At 47.6% G+C, this 16110-nt stretch overlaps 2 protein-coding genes across 3 annotated transcripts; both read left to right on the top strand.

The window, feature by feature from the left end:
* Positions 1 to 1407: 1407 nt before the first annotated feature.
* Positions 1408 to 15503, top strand: LOC135394052 (sialin-like). Of its 2 annotated transcripts, none has more exons than XM_064624504.1 (11): positions 1408 to 1560; positions 7421 to 7609; positions 8755 to 8960; positions 9473 to 9706; positions 10491 to 10674; positions 10847 to 10977; positions 11043 to 11192; positions 12192 to 12324; positions 12462 to 12620; positions 14313 to 14398; positions 14463 to 15503. In XM_064624504.1, exons 2-11 carry the CDS (start codon positions 7540 to 7542, stop codon positions 14655 to 14657), a joined length of 1548 nt encoding a protein of 515 aa, XP_064480574.1. In that variant the 5' UTR covers positions 1408 to 1560; positions 7421 to 7539; the 3' UTR covers positions 14658 to 15503. The 2 variants fall into 2 exon arrangements, with proteins under 2 accessions (XP_064480574.1, XP_064480575.1); XM_064624505.1 differs by lacking the exon at positions 1408 to 1560 and adding an exon at positions 6689 to 6768.
* LOC135394057 (clathrin light chain-like) lies at positions 13170 to 13892 on the top strand. Its single transcript, XM_064624509.1, has one exon. The coding sequence runs from the start codon at positions 13261 to 13263 to the stop codon at positions 13840 to 13842; it is 582 nt and encodes a 193-aa protein (XP_064480579.1). The 5' UTR covers positions 13170 to 13260; the 3' UTR covers positions 13843 to 13892.
* Positions 15504 to 16110: the final 607 nt, after the last annotated feature.

Genomic DNA, 16110 nt, shown 5'->3' with positions numbered 1-16110 from the left:
CGTGTATCAAGAACCGTCATGAGGACGACTAGCTCCCGTGACGTTGGCATTCCACAACTAGACTGGGAGATGACCCGGGTTCTAACTCGGGTGGCGGCCATGCCATCTGGGTGTTTTCCATGGGTTGTCCTCAGACCCTTTGGGACAAACGTCTGCACGGTTCCATGTGAAGGAGGCCGCCACCGCGTCATGAGGACTAGTGGGTGTCTCGACTCTGCCCCCACGTATATGAAGAGCTGGTTGGCCGCTGCAGTGTGCTGACGTTGACGCGGGCGTCTCAAATGCGCTGCGATCGTGTCTCCTGTGTGTCGCAGACGCCGTTCTTGTGAGGAACGACGTCAATGAAATTTGTTGCCACATCGGGATGAAGTCGCAAAGAGTGTTCTGTCAACACTCTGCTATCCCCGCCTCCTCAGCTGCACTCGTGGTTTGCATCACAGACGAAGAAAAAGGGCACTGCAGTAGTGCCCAGTTGGCAGTCGTTCCGCGCGTCTTTCTTTTCCTACTTTTCGTGTTCTTTAGTCGAAAAGCAAAACAGTACACAAGATTACTGTTCTGCCACTGTCTTTTTCTTCTTCTTTTTTCGAATTAGCACCACGAAGCAATGTGGCTGTGAGCCATGTATAGACAGGGACAGATGGAAATAGAGAAAGAGAGGACAGCACTGGTTTACCCAGAATTTCTTCCTCGGTTGAGGGTGTTGTGCGCTGTGCGAGGGGATGTATCTACATGTTTTTGACAAAATATTGCGCAATCACACAAAATTTTAGGGGGGTATCCTCCAGATTTTTGGGGGGTGTAGGGGGGTCTGGATAAATCACTGGAGGACAGCACGTGGGAGAGGAAAAGAGTAGGGATAGTGTGCGTTCTGGGGCGACTTCAACGGGTTCGCGTGATGTTTTCCGACACATGGGATATCTCGACCACCAGATCTATAATGGGAGAATTTCATCCACATCATTTCTGTTGCACCGTACAGATCTGATATATGCACCCGATACAGTGATTACACCATTACATTGCGCATGCGCGGTCTATACACTGTAAATACAGCCTCCTTGAACTGGACGTCCGGCAAAAGCTGACGTAACAGCAGGGGCTTTTTCCGACCAGTATCTGCTAAGGTCGCCCATACAGTCTCGTAAAAGATGTAACATATTACCCTCTTCCCGAAGACACTCAAACGAGGGTTCGCGACAAGATTGGCATGACCCTTCACTATAAAAATCAGCTCTATCTATATGGCCTCATTTGTTTCCCTGTCCTCCATTATTTTTTTATTTTTTCCACCGTCTACTTTACCGAGATAAAGATGCGGCAAGTATGCGCGGTTATAGCTTGATAACAAAGCTTACGAGAGGAACATCATGCATTCTATACCTCAACACAGCAGCGAAGTTCGAATAGTTGCCGCCACGAACTTGAGTGGCGTCCAAAACTATCGTGTCGCAAAGGTTTCGCTTTTATTCTGGGCGCGCGGTTTCTTTACTCCCCAGTGAGCTTCGTGGCGTTCCCTGTGTTTGGCCAGAACAGAAAGGAAAACTCCGTAGGCTCTCGGGGGTAAGCCACACCGTGTACTATCTTCCGATATTTCCCATAATCGGATATGATATTGCGTTGAACATGATTGCTCTTCCCCTCGATGTATATATATATATATAAAAGTGAAATAATAAGACTTGGACTACAGATTACAGGAACGTTAACAAAAACTAATTTATTTAATGGGCAATTTAACACATAGATTAAAAAAAGAATGGTCGAAAAAGAATGGTAATGGTTTTAATCTATGTGTTAAATTGCCCATTAAATAAATTAGTTTTTGTTAACGTTCCTGTAATCTGTAGTCCAAGTCTTATTTGACTTTTATTCAACTTCGTAGCCGTCTGATATATTAACCTATTTGTTCTATATATATATATATATATATATATATATATATATATATATATATATATATACATCATTTTTCTCTTTACTCGCGACTGAAACATGACAGAAAAATGTTTCGAACCTTATTGTCTGTGTGTTTCGGATCTCTTCGCGCACAGCCTTTGAATTTTACCTCCCGAACGACACGCACTGTTGCACAAAAGCTTCTACCTCGTACAAAGAATTAAACTAAATTGTTAAATACTAATTATAGTATAATTGGTGAAAAAGTAGCTTTGTCTGGTATAGGTATCTGTTTGATGAAACGCGTTAGAAATCCCCATCTCATTTCATTTGTTGCACGTTACACTAAAAGAATCACTCATACAGAATAATGGGATAATAATAATAATGGCATAATAATAATAATATAATGGGATTTCGCGAAAGCACATCCAACTGTTTTGTCGTTTCGATGGAACCTCAAGCTGCTTCCCAAATCTGCGACGCGCGTGAAACAATTATGCATCTCCCTTATTACAGCGATCGCAGCGAAGAAACTTACTGAACATACAGAGCATAATCTTTAATCAGGTCTTTGGCGCATGCGGGGAATCTTTTCGAACCCTAATCAAAACTTGGACGGTTTCAACTAACCACGGTAAGCTCGTAGACGCACCTTCCTGTACGAAGGAAGGCTGAGACATCTCCAGCTGCATAGTTTTCTGTCAGCTGACATGTTTTAGTCAAACACGCTTTTTCTTCTTTTCTTTTCTTTTCTTTTTTTCCTGTATGGTTGGCGCCAGCACTTTTTGGAACGAAATAAAAGTCAAGTTCATTTCACTCCGCTTACGCAACGACACGTCTAAGAAAAGAAGAACAAACGCACGCGTAAATCTCTTGTTACTACCGAGCCTTGGCGCAGAACTGCAGTCACAAAAATGTTGAAAAGAAGATCTGCCTGCATTTCTAGCGAATGGCATTTTTGTTTGCTTCTATTACATCGGAAATAATTGCCTGACCTAACCAGAGACTACCTGATGCCCCTTTTTGTTGCAAATACGTATGCCGTGTGCTTGGATTGCTTGATTCATTTGTGTGGATTGCTCCCCGGGAATCGACGCCTGGTGGTTGGCGGTAGTCGTGAGGAGGTTGTCGACCTCCAAGTGGGATTGTATATTTATTGGTACATAATTATGGCTATATGTATTGGTAGCCGAGCTGTATATAGTGTGCAGTCCCAGGAATTTCGGGAGGGATGCAAAAAAGAAAAAACGGAGGGGGGGGGGGGGGGCAAGATATCGCGATGCATACTCCGAATGTACGCCTGCTAAACAGGCTGACATTCCAATACTCTGGATTCATTTCTCAGTTATGATAAGCTCAATGTAAATCAAGTATCTGTTCATGCAGATTGTCGTTGTTCTCTCCTGTTGCTATGACCCCACATGAAGAAGTTATTTTAGCGGGCATGTTTTGAATGAAGCAAATGGCGTGACGTCATATTCCCTGGCAACTGTATCCAGACTGCGTGCCGACTTCCCCCGAGACCACAGCTTTAGGAACGGGGTTGGCAAACTTTTTGGGCCGTCTGCCTGTCACGATCAGTTCACGTGCTCTGTGCACACAAACAGCTGAGGGCGAAGAAAGACTCTGGAGCTTTCTCCAGTAAACGAGCTCTCGCAGTTCCGCATTCATGCAGGCGCGCCCAACTGATTGAAGTTTTCAAGATAGTTTGGAGAATTCATTGAGGGGCCGAGCCTATACGATGCGAGTGAGGGTGTGGTCAGTAAAAAGAAATGAAATACACTCGTTCAATTTCAGCAAAACTTACAGAATTAGATTCCTCGTAAAACCATCTACAAGGTATACTAGAAGGTAAACGACGCTAGGTACTAAGCTAGGTAAACTAAACTCATTAATATAGTCCGTAATGTACACCGAAATCTTTTTGAGGACCCTCCTGCGTGAGGGTGTATGCGAGACTGCGAGTGAGATTCGAGATCCAAGGATCTCATCCTCATCACGTTAAAACCCGAAGGTTGTGGAGCAGGTACAGGGTGTTTCACGAAAATTGATCCAAAGTTAAAAAAAAAAAAGTTTCATCCCACACGAAAAGGACGGACTGCACAGTGTTACCAGTGTTGTGACGATACTCACTATTTTTTGTTTTGTAATTAATGAAGTGAAATTAATTAATCAGTTTTTTAATTAAAAGGATTAGAGCCAAAATGTCGATCAGAAATTTGTAGCGGTCCATACAATGTTACGAAACCAGTTGGCTGATCCTTTTTTTTTTTTTCGGGCTCCAAAGACTGTATGCGAGGCTACGGTGTAAAATAGAATCCCTTGAGCACAGAGAATGGTAGGGCCCCTCGTTTAAAAGAAAAGAACGTGAGGACGTATATATACCTGACTGCCAGAATTTCCCCGTCGGTCGCCCGCTAAATTGCGAAACGGCTCACCGTTATTTCTGCCAACGTCCCTCGTGTCTGACAATGACTCAATGCAACCCTTTGACGGTCTGTACTATACCTATAGCCGAGGACGCAGTCTCTTTTGTGCGAGGCCATTCGAACATCTGTGGTTCTCTTCCGCGAGAATAGGCAAACTTGCGCCCCGTACTCGTCTTCAGGCCTCTCGTTGAAAAGAGAGCGACGTAAAGTTAGTGCAAGGACAAGCGCCCCCCGCATATCCGAATAGACGAGTTCAGAAAATCCCAGTGCTCTTTGCGCACGCATTGCATCCTGGGCGCTTGCTGAGCGGGGGAACGAAGAATAATCCTTCACATTTTGCTTTCGCTGACCTTGACACGTCGTGGACAATGGACCGGTAGGGGAGAAATTGGAACAGTTTGGAGGTCGCCTGTTTTCTTTAAACTCCCACTCCTACTCGAGTAAACTCCCACAGTTCAAAGCGACGCCAAGCAGGGATTTTCTGAACTCGTCTATTGGAGGCTAGTATTGATCCCGGTAAGCCGGTTCATGCATGCTTGATCCATCGACTAATCCGAGTGGACCGATCGACCTCAGAGGATCAGTTGGTAATGTCTCCGGTGGTTCGAACTACGCCGATGGACGTCAGCAATTTGGGGGTATGATACAAAACTTAGGCCCGTTTCACCAACGCCAATTAACATTTGAACCGAGAAAAACGGTCCCTAAACTTGAATTTTACGCTGAACTCCGCTTCACTAAAAGGACTTATTGTAACATTCATCACGTCACCAACTAACGTTTGTAAAAAAGGAATTGAGTGTTATCTTGAAGTTTTAGCAACGCTTGATCTAGGTTCAAAGTTAACCAACGCTGGTGAAACCGGGCCTTAGTCGGGCAAACTTAATCCACAATCCGATCACTGATCGTCGCACCACGGCTTCGCTCATGGCCATGGTTGTGTCTCGACGTAAAGACAGGGATTATCATTTATCAAAGTGGTGGACCACGGCTGTCTGGAGCTGGTATACTTATCATAAGTGCAATGCCTACGAGCCTCACAGTACCTGGAGTGTCCTGCGGATATCACCCGCTATTTGTATAGGACTCGAAAAAGAAATCTCAAACGCATCGTGGAATTCGCGATAGCCCCTTCGTCGGTGGTTATTGGCAATTCAGTACGTATGTTATCAATCTTGTTTATTGCCCAAAAAAACTGTTTTAAAAGCCTACTTGAAAAGTAAATACTTCCTTTATTAGATTCATACTATCTGCTAACGTCGCCCATACTGCAGTCTCGTAAAAGATGTAACATATTGTCTGCCTTGAATTGGAGTGCCTTTCTGTCCGTACTCGTATAACTGCGTGAGCAGTCTTGTAACGGACACGATCAGGCATCCACTTGATCTTGTCCATTGAGGACGAGCTGAAGAGTGAAGCAGTCTGCTGGATGTACCGATGTCGTTGCAAGCATGAGGAGGCCTTACTCGTGCTCTGTTAACGCTACAGAAGAACTCTATATCTTCGAACGGTATACAGAAAACAAACATGTACGAAATGCAAGATGGAGAAAAATAATGACAGCCCTGTAGAGACCTCAGGAGGGTACTGTGCCAATATTTGCTTGGAAAGCCCCGCGTAAAACATGAGACAAACCGCAAAGTATGAAGTATGTTCCCTTTATTTGTCTATTCAATGGGCCGTTAGATGTATGGAACGGAAGGAACAACCATGGTGTACCATTACCAAGTGACAAGAAGAGAAGGCGGGAACACACGAAACACACAGAAATAGCCGCACTTTGAACCGTTTTGCTCTATAGAGACAAAAAAAACTAATGCATCAAAAAGTTTGGTTCAAACGCCCACAAGATTATCCGAACCACTTTATAATGGAGCACAACTGCACATATAAGCACAACTGCAACTTCAACTGCGGTGTAGTCATGATGAATTCTTGAGCTGCGACAACGTCCTAAGCAGAAACCGCAGGGGTAGCCCCCGCCGCATTCCAGCTCGAGGCTTTCCCGAGCGCGGGACGTCACTGTTAAAGTCGTTCCCCTCCTTCAGGCTCCTTCCAGGCTCGTTGATTGTCAGCTGGTACCGCGCAAGGTTAGTACCCCTTGAGAAAGGCTTGCGAAGCGCCAACGAACGGGCTCTAAAGTTAGACATTGCTCCTGGTTGGAGCTTGGCAACCACGCGTTGTGGAAACCAGTGGTGGAAACCCTTCTCGCCCACCTCCTGTTTACGTACGAGAATATCCCAGCCGGCTCCGATAGTTTCATACACAGCTGATACACAGCTGCTTCTCCTTTCGTCGTGTCATCGGAGACATAAAGTTGGCATCTGGGAATATGGCCGCCATCGATACACTCTTGTTAAATTCTCGTTGTGCCTGGAGGTATAACTGAAGGCGACAACTCTTGCTAACTCTTACCATTCTTGACAACTCTGTCCTAAAGGTTGGGCTTTTTTCTTTTTTTATAGAAGCCGCGCACACCCAATGAATTTTGCACGCCTGCAGTAAGGCGCTTATCGTCTTCCTTTGGGCATCATTGTGGATGTGTGTTAACAAAAATAGTAGCATTCAAAATACCTACCCCGTATCATATAGCTTAGTGCATATTTATAGGAAAACATCCAACTAACTATTATTTATATAGTGTCTATATATGTGTATAGTGACTACGTGCCCCCTTCTGCGTCGTTATATAGGCGTCAGAGAAGCGTTACAGCTACATCGAACTTTGTATTAGCCACAGCTGGTGGCGTATTAACAACAGTGTCTGTATTAATTACGAGAAACAGCAAAGAATGAAGCAAGCATCAGTGCCTTGCACCTGTACCTGACGGCGATACAACTATTGAGCGCCTCACGTGGACCATGACGGATTTAAAACGTCACGTGATGTTATGTTTATACGCATGCACAGTCGATGAGGCTGAGGAGAACAACGCTCCAGACAACATGCTGCCAATGCACGAAAACGACAGCTATGCGTTACAAACAAATCTTTCAAAAGACAACAGCGAAAAAGTTTAATGAAAGCGATTATGTGCTCTCATTTCTATAACAGTGCGCCTGTTTGTTTATCCCTCTGCGTTATACCGCAGGTGTTCCACTGACACTGGAATTCCTTTGAACGTCAGACCGTAGTTTCCCCTACGCAACATCCGTCGCGCACTGGCCCCGGAGCGTCGAAGGGAGAGCGCCTTTTCCTACTTTGGCAGTGATGGTGTACAGTCTCGACCCCGTGTCTCGGTGCAAGGAAGAGGAGAAGAAACCTAGGAGAGCCGAAAAAAGTAAGCAGCCAGCTACAATGACCTGTCAACGGTATCCTGAAGCAACATCTCTTGGGCATGTGGGCATCTAAAACCCTGCAGCGCTGTTCTTCTGAAGTGTAGATTATTCGGCAGCTTATATATGTCCGTGGGTGCTTTTGACATACAAGATGTTTCCCGACAAATACGCTTCCTTGTTCCCATATCATGAGACAGAAACTGTTGCCTTCAACGTGCCCTTGCAGGACTTGACGTGACCAGGAGGTCGGAGAAATTGTCGTTTCTTCTTCACAATTTTGGGAATCCCACGCAGGATTGTCACCAGACAGTCGTCATTTGCGTTACAGACAGCTTTTGTAGCGAACTTTCTGGCAGGTTATGTCCCGTTGACAATGGTTCGTCGCTGCCCGATGACGTAGTAGCGCTTGACATGTAGAACTGTGCGAAATCTTCTTGCTTTTTCGCATTATCTCCCTGCAGGCTGATTACGCAGTTTTCTGGAGCATTTTACTGGTGAAAACAGTTGGAAGTAAGTGGATGACCTTTCGGTACACGCACCGCTACATTGTTGTTGTCCTTTCACTGTGGCACAAAGGTCCTGCTGAGAAAGTATGCTGGTACAAAAAGACAAAGAGCTTTAATAAGGTTAGGTAAATGGGGTAGATTTACCCGTGACGACGTGCTGCACGTGCCGCAGGGTAGGACCGCGGATAATCTCGACCACCTGGGGTTGTTTTAACGTGCGCCAGAAATCTCCGACACACGGTGCCCCACATTGCCGCCGTCCTCAGCCCTGATGAAACCCGCGACCTTGTGCTCAACAAGCCAACATGTTACCGACTGAGCTACCGAGACCGACGAAGCTTTCATAAAACACAGCTGCAATAGCTTCCTCCATTGATCGAACCAGACTTGGAGGTATCTTGAGTACCGTACTCTAAATACTGCATCTTAAATGCTTTTTTTTTTGTTCTATCTTCTACATGACTGTATCGAACAAAGGCAGCCGCGTTTATTATGCTCGTGATCTCAGTCACTTGCATTACATTTCCCCCAATGTCAGTGTTGCATGAAAGAGCAAAAATGCGTTTCGAAACCGCGCAGCACGCGCGTGTTTTCGCCGCTCATCGTCGTCCTTATTGTACGTAATCCTTTGCCTATTCCAGGTTGTGTGCAGTACCGCCATGTGTTGGTGGCTCTGGGATTCCTGGGCCTGGCCAACGTGTATGGAATGCGCGTCAACTTGAACGTGGCCCTTGTGGCCATGGTGAACCATACTGCCGTCCAAGAAACCACCTTGCCCAGTGACTGTCCCCTGCCAGCTTTAGACGCTCCATCTTACAACACTTCGAAGAGTCCTTCGGGGGCAAGGGTACAGGCTTTTTTTTTTATCAAGACACAATAAAAGTCATAGGAAGGTGTCAAAGTGCAAATGGGGACTAAAAACTGATACTTATTTTATTTCGGATTATGAATCAACCGCGCTCAAAGTGAAAAATAAATCAATAAAAATAAATTAAAATAGATAAGAAATATGTATCCGAAAGAAGCCTCAAAACGTCATAGCTTCGGATTCTTGTCTGAGCAGGTGACGTCGTGGGGGGCTCTAATATATATCTCCTAGCAACAGTGCGCGGTCCTCCTCGGTCTCCGCTCTCCGCACCACGTTGGAAGTCTGCCAGCAGTTGTAGTGAGGAGACGGAAATCGAGCTTGGAGGAGCAGTGTTGCCAAACTGGATTATTAAGTGGGACAGAATCTGCAACTTTTATGATACGCCTTTCCTGCACCGAGGTGGTTGGCGAATAGATTCGACTGGAGCCTCCCAGCATTCTACGGGGCCGTTATTCCGCGGCATAATTAACGCGTCTCTTGTTCCCCCGTAGGACGGCCCTTTCATTTGGGACCCTGTGTTGCAAGGCATAGTGCTGGGGTCGTTCTTCTACGGCTATATCATCACACCTATTCCCGGAGGACGAATGTCCGAAGCATTCGGCGCAAAATGGCTCTTTGGCTTGGGGACCTTCTTCACTGGTCTCCTGTCACTCCTCATACCGGTGGCTGCGTACGCCGGAGAGGGCTACCTCATCGCCGTCCGCGTTCTTCAGGGCATTGGCGAGGTACTATGCTACACCAAATGCCTACAACCACCAACACATAGGAAACCAATACACTGCCAATGGCTCCTTGGCCCTCATAGCCTCAGTATTCTCGTGTTCGTTCAAATTACTTCAACAGGTACTAAATAATAATTGGGGGTTTACGTCGCGAGACAACTGAGATCATGAGCGACCCCACAGCGGTCGGTCTGCGTATTGCTTTTGCCCACCTGAGGGTTCTTTAACGTGCAATGAAAGTTCACCACACGGCACCCCGTATTTAACGTCCTTCGCGGAAGACGGCGTGTCTAAGCAACTTGTACCCTGCCACCAAGTTGCGCTGACGTCCTCGGCCGGGTTCGAACCCGCGATCTCGGGATCAGAAGGCAAACACGCTACCGACTGAGCCACCGAGACCGGTCCAACAGGTACTGGCACCAAAGGCGGATCCAGATCCTCACTTTGTGGGGGTGGGGGTGGGTGTGGGGGTGGCGGTTTCTTTGTTGAAGCGTCTAGCGAGGATGGGGAGAGGAAGAAACCTAGTGTTTCACCGGATGATTTTGGGTGGGCGATCTCCCCCCCCCCCACCGGATCCGCCACTGACTGGCACACCTGTGATATGATCCGAATGATTACAGAGCATGTCAGTTACTTATGGTGTCAATAGTATGAAACGGGTTTGCATTACTCTGTAAAGTTCTATAAAGCTTCTACGCACTGAAAAAGAAAAACGAAAGAAAGTTGCAGCGCATAAAAGTAGGACAAGGACCCCTGTACTAAGCCGAAGTATTTTATTTACACTAAGGGCGTGACGTATCCTGCTATCGAAGCCCAAGTGGCCCATTGGATTCCCATCAACCAACGTGCAACGGCAGTGTCCCTAATCCATGCCGGAGGTTTCTTCGGCGTTGCTGTCGGCATGTACATCTCTGGGCTCTTGGCAGCAACCGACTTCCTGGGCGGTTGGCCCTCCGTCTTTTACGTATTCGGTACGTCACACTTTCACGGTAACGTTGGGAGCCAACTTGAGGGGTTCTTTGTAGTCAACAGATGGTAACATTATTCGTGCGGAAGATAAGTTATGGCTCTCAGAGAGCATGGTCTGTCCTTCTGAGGCTGGGCACATGAGCTGACCACAAAAGATGACGTCTCTCTTTCCAGGTATTTGGACTTGTATATGGTTCGTACTGTGGGCCGTTTTCACCTCCAATACCCCGGATGAACACCCATGGGCTGGAAGCGAAGAAATCCTCATGATCGAAGCTGACCTCGCGGACCAAAAGCCAACACTGGTGAGACACTAGCTCACATATGTGTCTTATGGTTGCTCTTGTCCAACGCCCTTGCATTTATGCAGGAGAAAAAGCTTCCGTGGTCAGACATCGCGACGTCTTTGCCTGTGTTTGGTGTTGTAATGGCGCACTTCGGCACCCACTGGTTGCAGTACGTTCTAGTCAGCGAGCTTCCTACTTATCTGGGCACCGTGCTACACTTTGACATTAGCAAGGTAAAACAACTTCAAAATACGGCAATACTGTCGGACAATTCCTATACGAACATGTTATGACCCATACTGCAAAACGATAGCGTCGTGGACGCCTCAATACAGACATTTCGTGCCAAGCCTGAGAGGTGTGTCGTAACCGAAACGCACTGCTGGTATATAGTTCCCAATAGATGTTCGAATAAGCTTTCCATACAACTTATCGGCACAGTTCCCCTGAAGTCGGCATGAGGCGTACCCCCCCCCCCCCCCCATCTGTCATCCTCTCCTTCCAGCTGCCATCTACAGCTTATATCGGAAGTTACATCAGCAGACAGCTCTTCCTGGCTCATTCACTGTCTTCGCAAGAGTTGGCGTGCGGAAGGAAGTAGCAGTAGATTTTTGTCCGTTATTTCAATATGGACGAGGACGACGGTTCGTGAGACGAGAGCGAAAGCAAGAATTCGAGTGCCTTTCTGTCCGTACTCGTATAACTGCGTGAGCAGTCTTGTAACAGACACGATCAGGCATCCACTTGATCTTGTCCATTGAGGACGAGCTGAAGAGTGAAGCAGTCTGCTGGATGTACCGATGTCGTTGCAAGCATGAGGAGGCCTTACTCGTGCTCTGTTAACGCTACAGAAGAACTCTATATCTTCGAACGGTATACAGAAAACAAACATGTACGAAATGCAAGATGGAGAAAAATAATGAGAGCCCCGTAGGGACTTCAGGAGGGTACTGTGCCAATATTTGCCTGGAAAGCCCCGCGTAAAACATGAGACAAACCGCAAACAGCCAGATGATAGAATATGTAATACCACGTCACACCCTTGACAAGTACCCAGGCTGTATGCATTCGACTGCTGCGCTCCTTTATGTTCTTGAGAAAACCGACTGAGTTCGACAAACTGAGTAGGTTCGGAGCTGAGGCACTATATGGCTGAGACACGGAGCTATGGCACTTTGCTTGTACGTTTATTTTAGTCACTGGATACACCTGACCTCTTTGTTCTGTTCCAGAACGGCTTCTATTCTGCCCTCCCGTACGTGGGAGCCATCGTCGCCGGTTCAGTATCTGGCGTGGCTGCTGACTACATGCGAAGTCGGCGGTACATGTCCGCTACGGGGGTCCGGAAGCTTTTCAACGGTTTAGGTGAGTTTTTCTTTTTTTAGATTTCACGTAGAGACGTCCCACATGCACTGTTACATGTGACAGCTTGTGTATTGAATGATGTCTGCTCTCCTTGAGACGTCTAAATGCTCTTCTTTGTTGTCCTTTTCTGGATGTAGCTCATTTCGTGCCGTCGGTGATGCTGCTGATAGTGCCTTCTGTGGGTGGCTGCAATGGTTTCCTCAACTTAGTCCTGTTCGTTATTGCTGGGACAGTGCGGGGAACGAGCGAAGCTGGATATATGGCTATCCCCGTCGACATGGCTCCCGCTTACGCAGGTCAGTCATGTTCCTATCGTGTACCCCTGTAGAACACTATAGTGAGTAACGAACAGTAAAACGAGTCTGTGCAACAGGAAGGGAAACTAAAGTTTCTTTCGTATGTTAAAACGTGTGAAGCGCGGCTCTTTACCTCCAGGTTGATAGGTGTCACTAGGGGGGGGGGGGGGGGACGCGCCGCACCACCGACTCCTCCTTCCGATCTTTGCAGCACGATGACGCCAAAGAAGACAGGAGTGAGAGGACATGACAGGAATGAGGAGCCCTCTGCGAGCACGTGATTTTCTTGCTGAGTGTAGTGTAATATGATTATTTATATCGCGTATCACCTGGTACGGAAAGAGATCCGTTAATGGGGGAGGGACGCAAAGAGCTACCGCACCAAAAAAGGTAACGCACGTACCGTAGTGATCCACGCCACTGTTGACAGCTAATTGATTTCCTTGCGAGCTTACGTTGTTACATCTTGGTTGCTATGACCACCAACGTCCGGTTTGTGATTTTCTTATGGAGACAACTCGGGAGCGATCGAGGAGGACAACAGACACGTGAAGAAGAGAAGAGAAAGAAATGTTATTGCTCGCACGTACCGGCTTGCTGGAGCGAACGCATCGTCCGTTCACAACGAAAAGACTTCGACATGATTGAAGACTTTTCTCCTTTCGAGGTCAACTTCGACAGCCAGCTTCCGCCAGAGGAACTTCTCACGCAAGACTTTTCCTCCGGACTGGCCATCGAAGACGACCAATTCGAGCCCATCAGTCCCACGTCGCAGTTCCCGCCCGATGTGCTGCCCATTAAAATCTACGCCTTGGATGAACAGCCCGATCTTCCTTCTCAGCTTCCGGCATCCAGTGAGGAGCCGGAAACCATCAAGAACTGGCGAGAACAGATGAACAGGCAACTGGAACGGAAGGACGCCGAAGAAGAGCTCAAGAAACAGGAACTGCGACAGACGGCTGAGAAAGAACTGGCCGATTGGTACAGCAGGTATCGCGAGTCGGTCAACAAGTGCAAGGCTAGTAACCGCTCCATGGCTACCGACTGGTTGGCAGTGCGTGACGCGGGACCCAGGGTACCAGAATGGGACACCATTGCTAGGCTGTGCGACTTCAACCCCAAGATGTCGAGGAATGTCAAAGATATCTCGCGTATGCGAAGCATCATCTTGCAGCTGAAGCAAAATCCCCCTCTGCCGTCTGTATCGCTCACATCTATTTGAGCGTCTTGAAGGTCTCGGGCGAGATGCAATAAAAACAGATTCGAAGGCTATTGCGAGGGTCGCTGATTTAGTATGTTAGCGAATTTTGATATCTTTATGTGGGTGCTTGTGTGCTGAATGCATCTATAGAGGGGCATTATCATATTTTTGGCATAAAGATCATTGCACATTCTACCATAGGTACGTGTCAGAGACACATTATCCCATTATTATCGCACAATTATCGTTATCGTATACAAAAGAAATATTGTAAAGAATAACGCGGAAACAAGGGGATACACCTCCACCTGTTGGATAATACCTACAAGGATAATGTCACTGCCCTATCAGGAAGGTAATCCGCGGCGCCATCACAGTCGTGGCGGGGCTGAGGGAAAATTTGTGCCTCGAAGCATATGCTCGATGTTATTTCCCAGTCGACATCCACATGACTGGTCATCACATTAACGACCTGTTGTCTCTCCTCGCAGGTACCATTCTGGGGATATGCGTTTGTATCGGCAACACGACGGGCTTCATTGTGCCGTACATCACCGGGATACTCACGGCAGGAGAGGTAGGTCATCCACTGGTGTAATGTCGACTTGGCTAACGGTTGCTCACATCGATCATTGACGCAGAACACAGTGACGCAATGGAGCTACTCATTCTACATCGCGGGTGGCGTGGGCCTCTTCACGGGTCTATGCTTCCAGTTGTTTGCTTCGGCTGAAGTTCAAAGCTGGGGTCTCGGGAAACGACGATCAATCATTGACGACAAACAGCTCGTCCCGAACGGTGACGTGCAGGACTTCGAAGTTAAGACGGCCCTGTGAGCCCTCCCCGGCATAGCAGCATCATTGAACTCTATACGTCATTCACAAGAGTCCCTGAAGTGCAGCTACAAGAATTATGATAGGCAGTGCATCTCTACCAATAAGCGAGGCCAGTGAATTTCCTGTCATGCTCGAGGCCCGCGTGACAGGGGGCAATTGAAGGCGCAATGGAATGAAAGTGCGTGTAACGGGGCGACTCTGGTCTACCCCGTGCCATGAAATGGAAAACCATAAGGGCAGAAGGGCCAGTGGACCATTGTGGGTAAAGAGGGAGTCCCATCGCGACGCCTCGGGCATACACCCTTCGTCAGATGAAGGATGCCCTTCAGCGTTAGATCGAAGAGAGTTTCCCCACAGTGGGCTCGCTGGTTCTTCTGTCATGGTTACCTTACGTGTGCACTAATTGGTGATATAATTGGAGCTCTGGTACCTGTCAACCAGTATCTGGTGCATTGTGCTGCATTTGAGACGCGAAGAGGTAGTCGGCGTATGTGAAGTGGAAATGGTGGTATTTCCAGTGGATCATCCCTTGCGGTTACAGGGACAACTGCTGACAGCTGCTGCCAAGTGAAATGTTCTCTCTGCCTCCGCAACGCGTTCGTTGCCCTGCTCCACTGTTGTGGGCAGCAGTACCCCTGTGGCGCGTCTAGTCTAGGTGTGGTACTTCCGGTCATACTTCAGTGACAGTGCACCTGAAGACGACCTGTGTTCTTGCGTTTTACACCGTTTATGATAAATGAGTACTGGTGGGTCTTTTGATGCTTAGGATTTCGTAGAGACCTGAAGGCGCCTTGCAAGATGTTTCTGTACAGTTCACTTATGTAAATATTACTGTTGTGTGTTTTACTTATCGACTGGTGTTTTGTTACTGGTGTTTAGTCGTGTTGGTATATATACAAACAAACCCCCGTTGTGGTTGTAAGGCTCGTTCCAGGAGGTGAAGGGGGATATGGAGTGCTCCAAGTGTGGTAGCCCAACAAAACCGATACGAGGCCCTTCTCTGCCTAGTAGCCTTTGAATATCGTCGGAACATATAATTTAAGTGGCGAACGCCGCTTCATCGGGATCCTAGCAGCCTAGAAATAGTACCTGAGCTGGTCAGGCCCGTGGCAGAGTTCGTGTGGCGACATCCTGCACGTGCTGCCAGGTAGGACTGCGGATAAGTTGGACATTTGGGGCTGTTTTGACGTGCGCCGGAAATGTCCGACACACGATGCTGGAAGCCCCATGTTTACCTCCTCCACATTGCTACCGTGCTCGGCCGGGATCGAACCCGCGATCTTGAGTTCAGCAAGCCACCTTTTCCTGGGCGGCACTTGACTAATCCTATAGTGCCTTGCATGACGCCTCGATAAACCACAAGCCGCCAAAGGAGGTTGGGCACGGGTTGGATGTAGTGGTGGTGGATCTGCTAGCCGTGCAACGTCACGGGGACCATCACGGGGATTGGATG

Source organism: Ornithodoros turicata, chromosome 5, assembly GCF_037126465.1.
Source record: "Ornithodoros turicata isolate Travis chromosome 5, ASM3712646v1, whole genome shotgun sequence".
Classification (NCBI taxonomy): Eukaryota; Metazoa; Arthropoda; class Arachnida; order Ixodida; family Argasidae; genus Ornithodoros; species Ornithodoros turicata.
The sequence above is the reverse complement of the archived record's forward strand: the minus strand, read 5'-3'. Positions and strand labels throughout refer to the sequence as shown.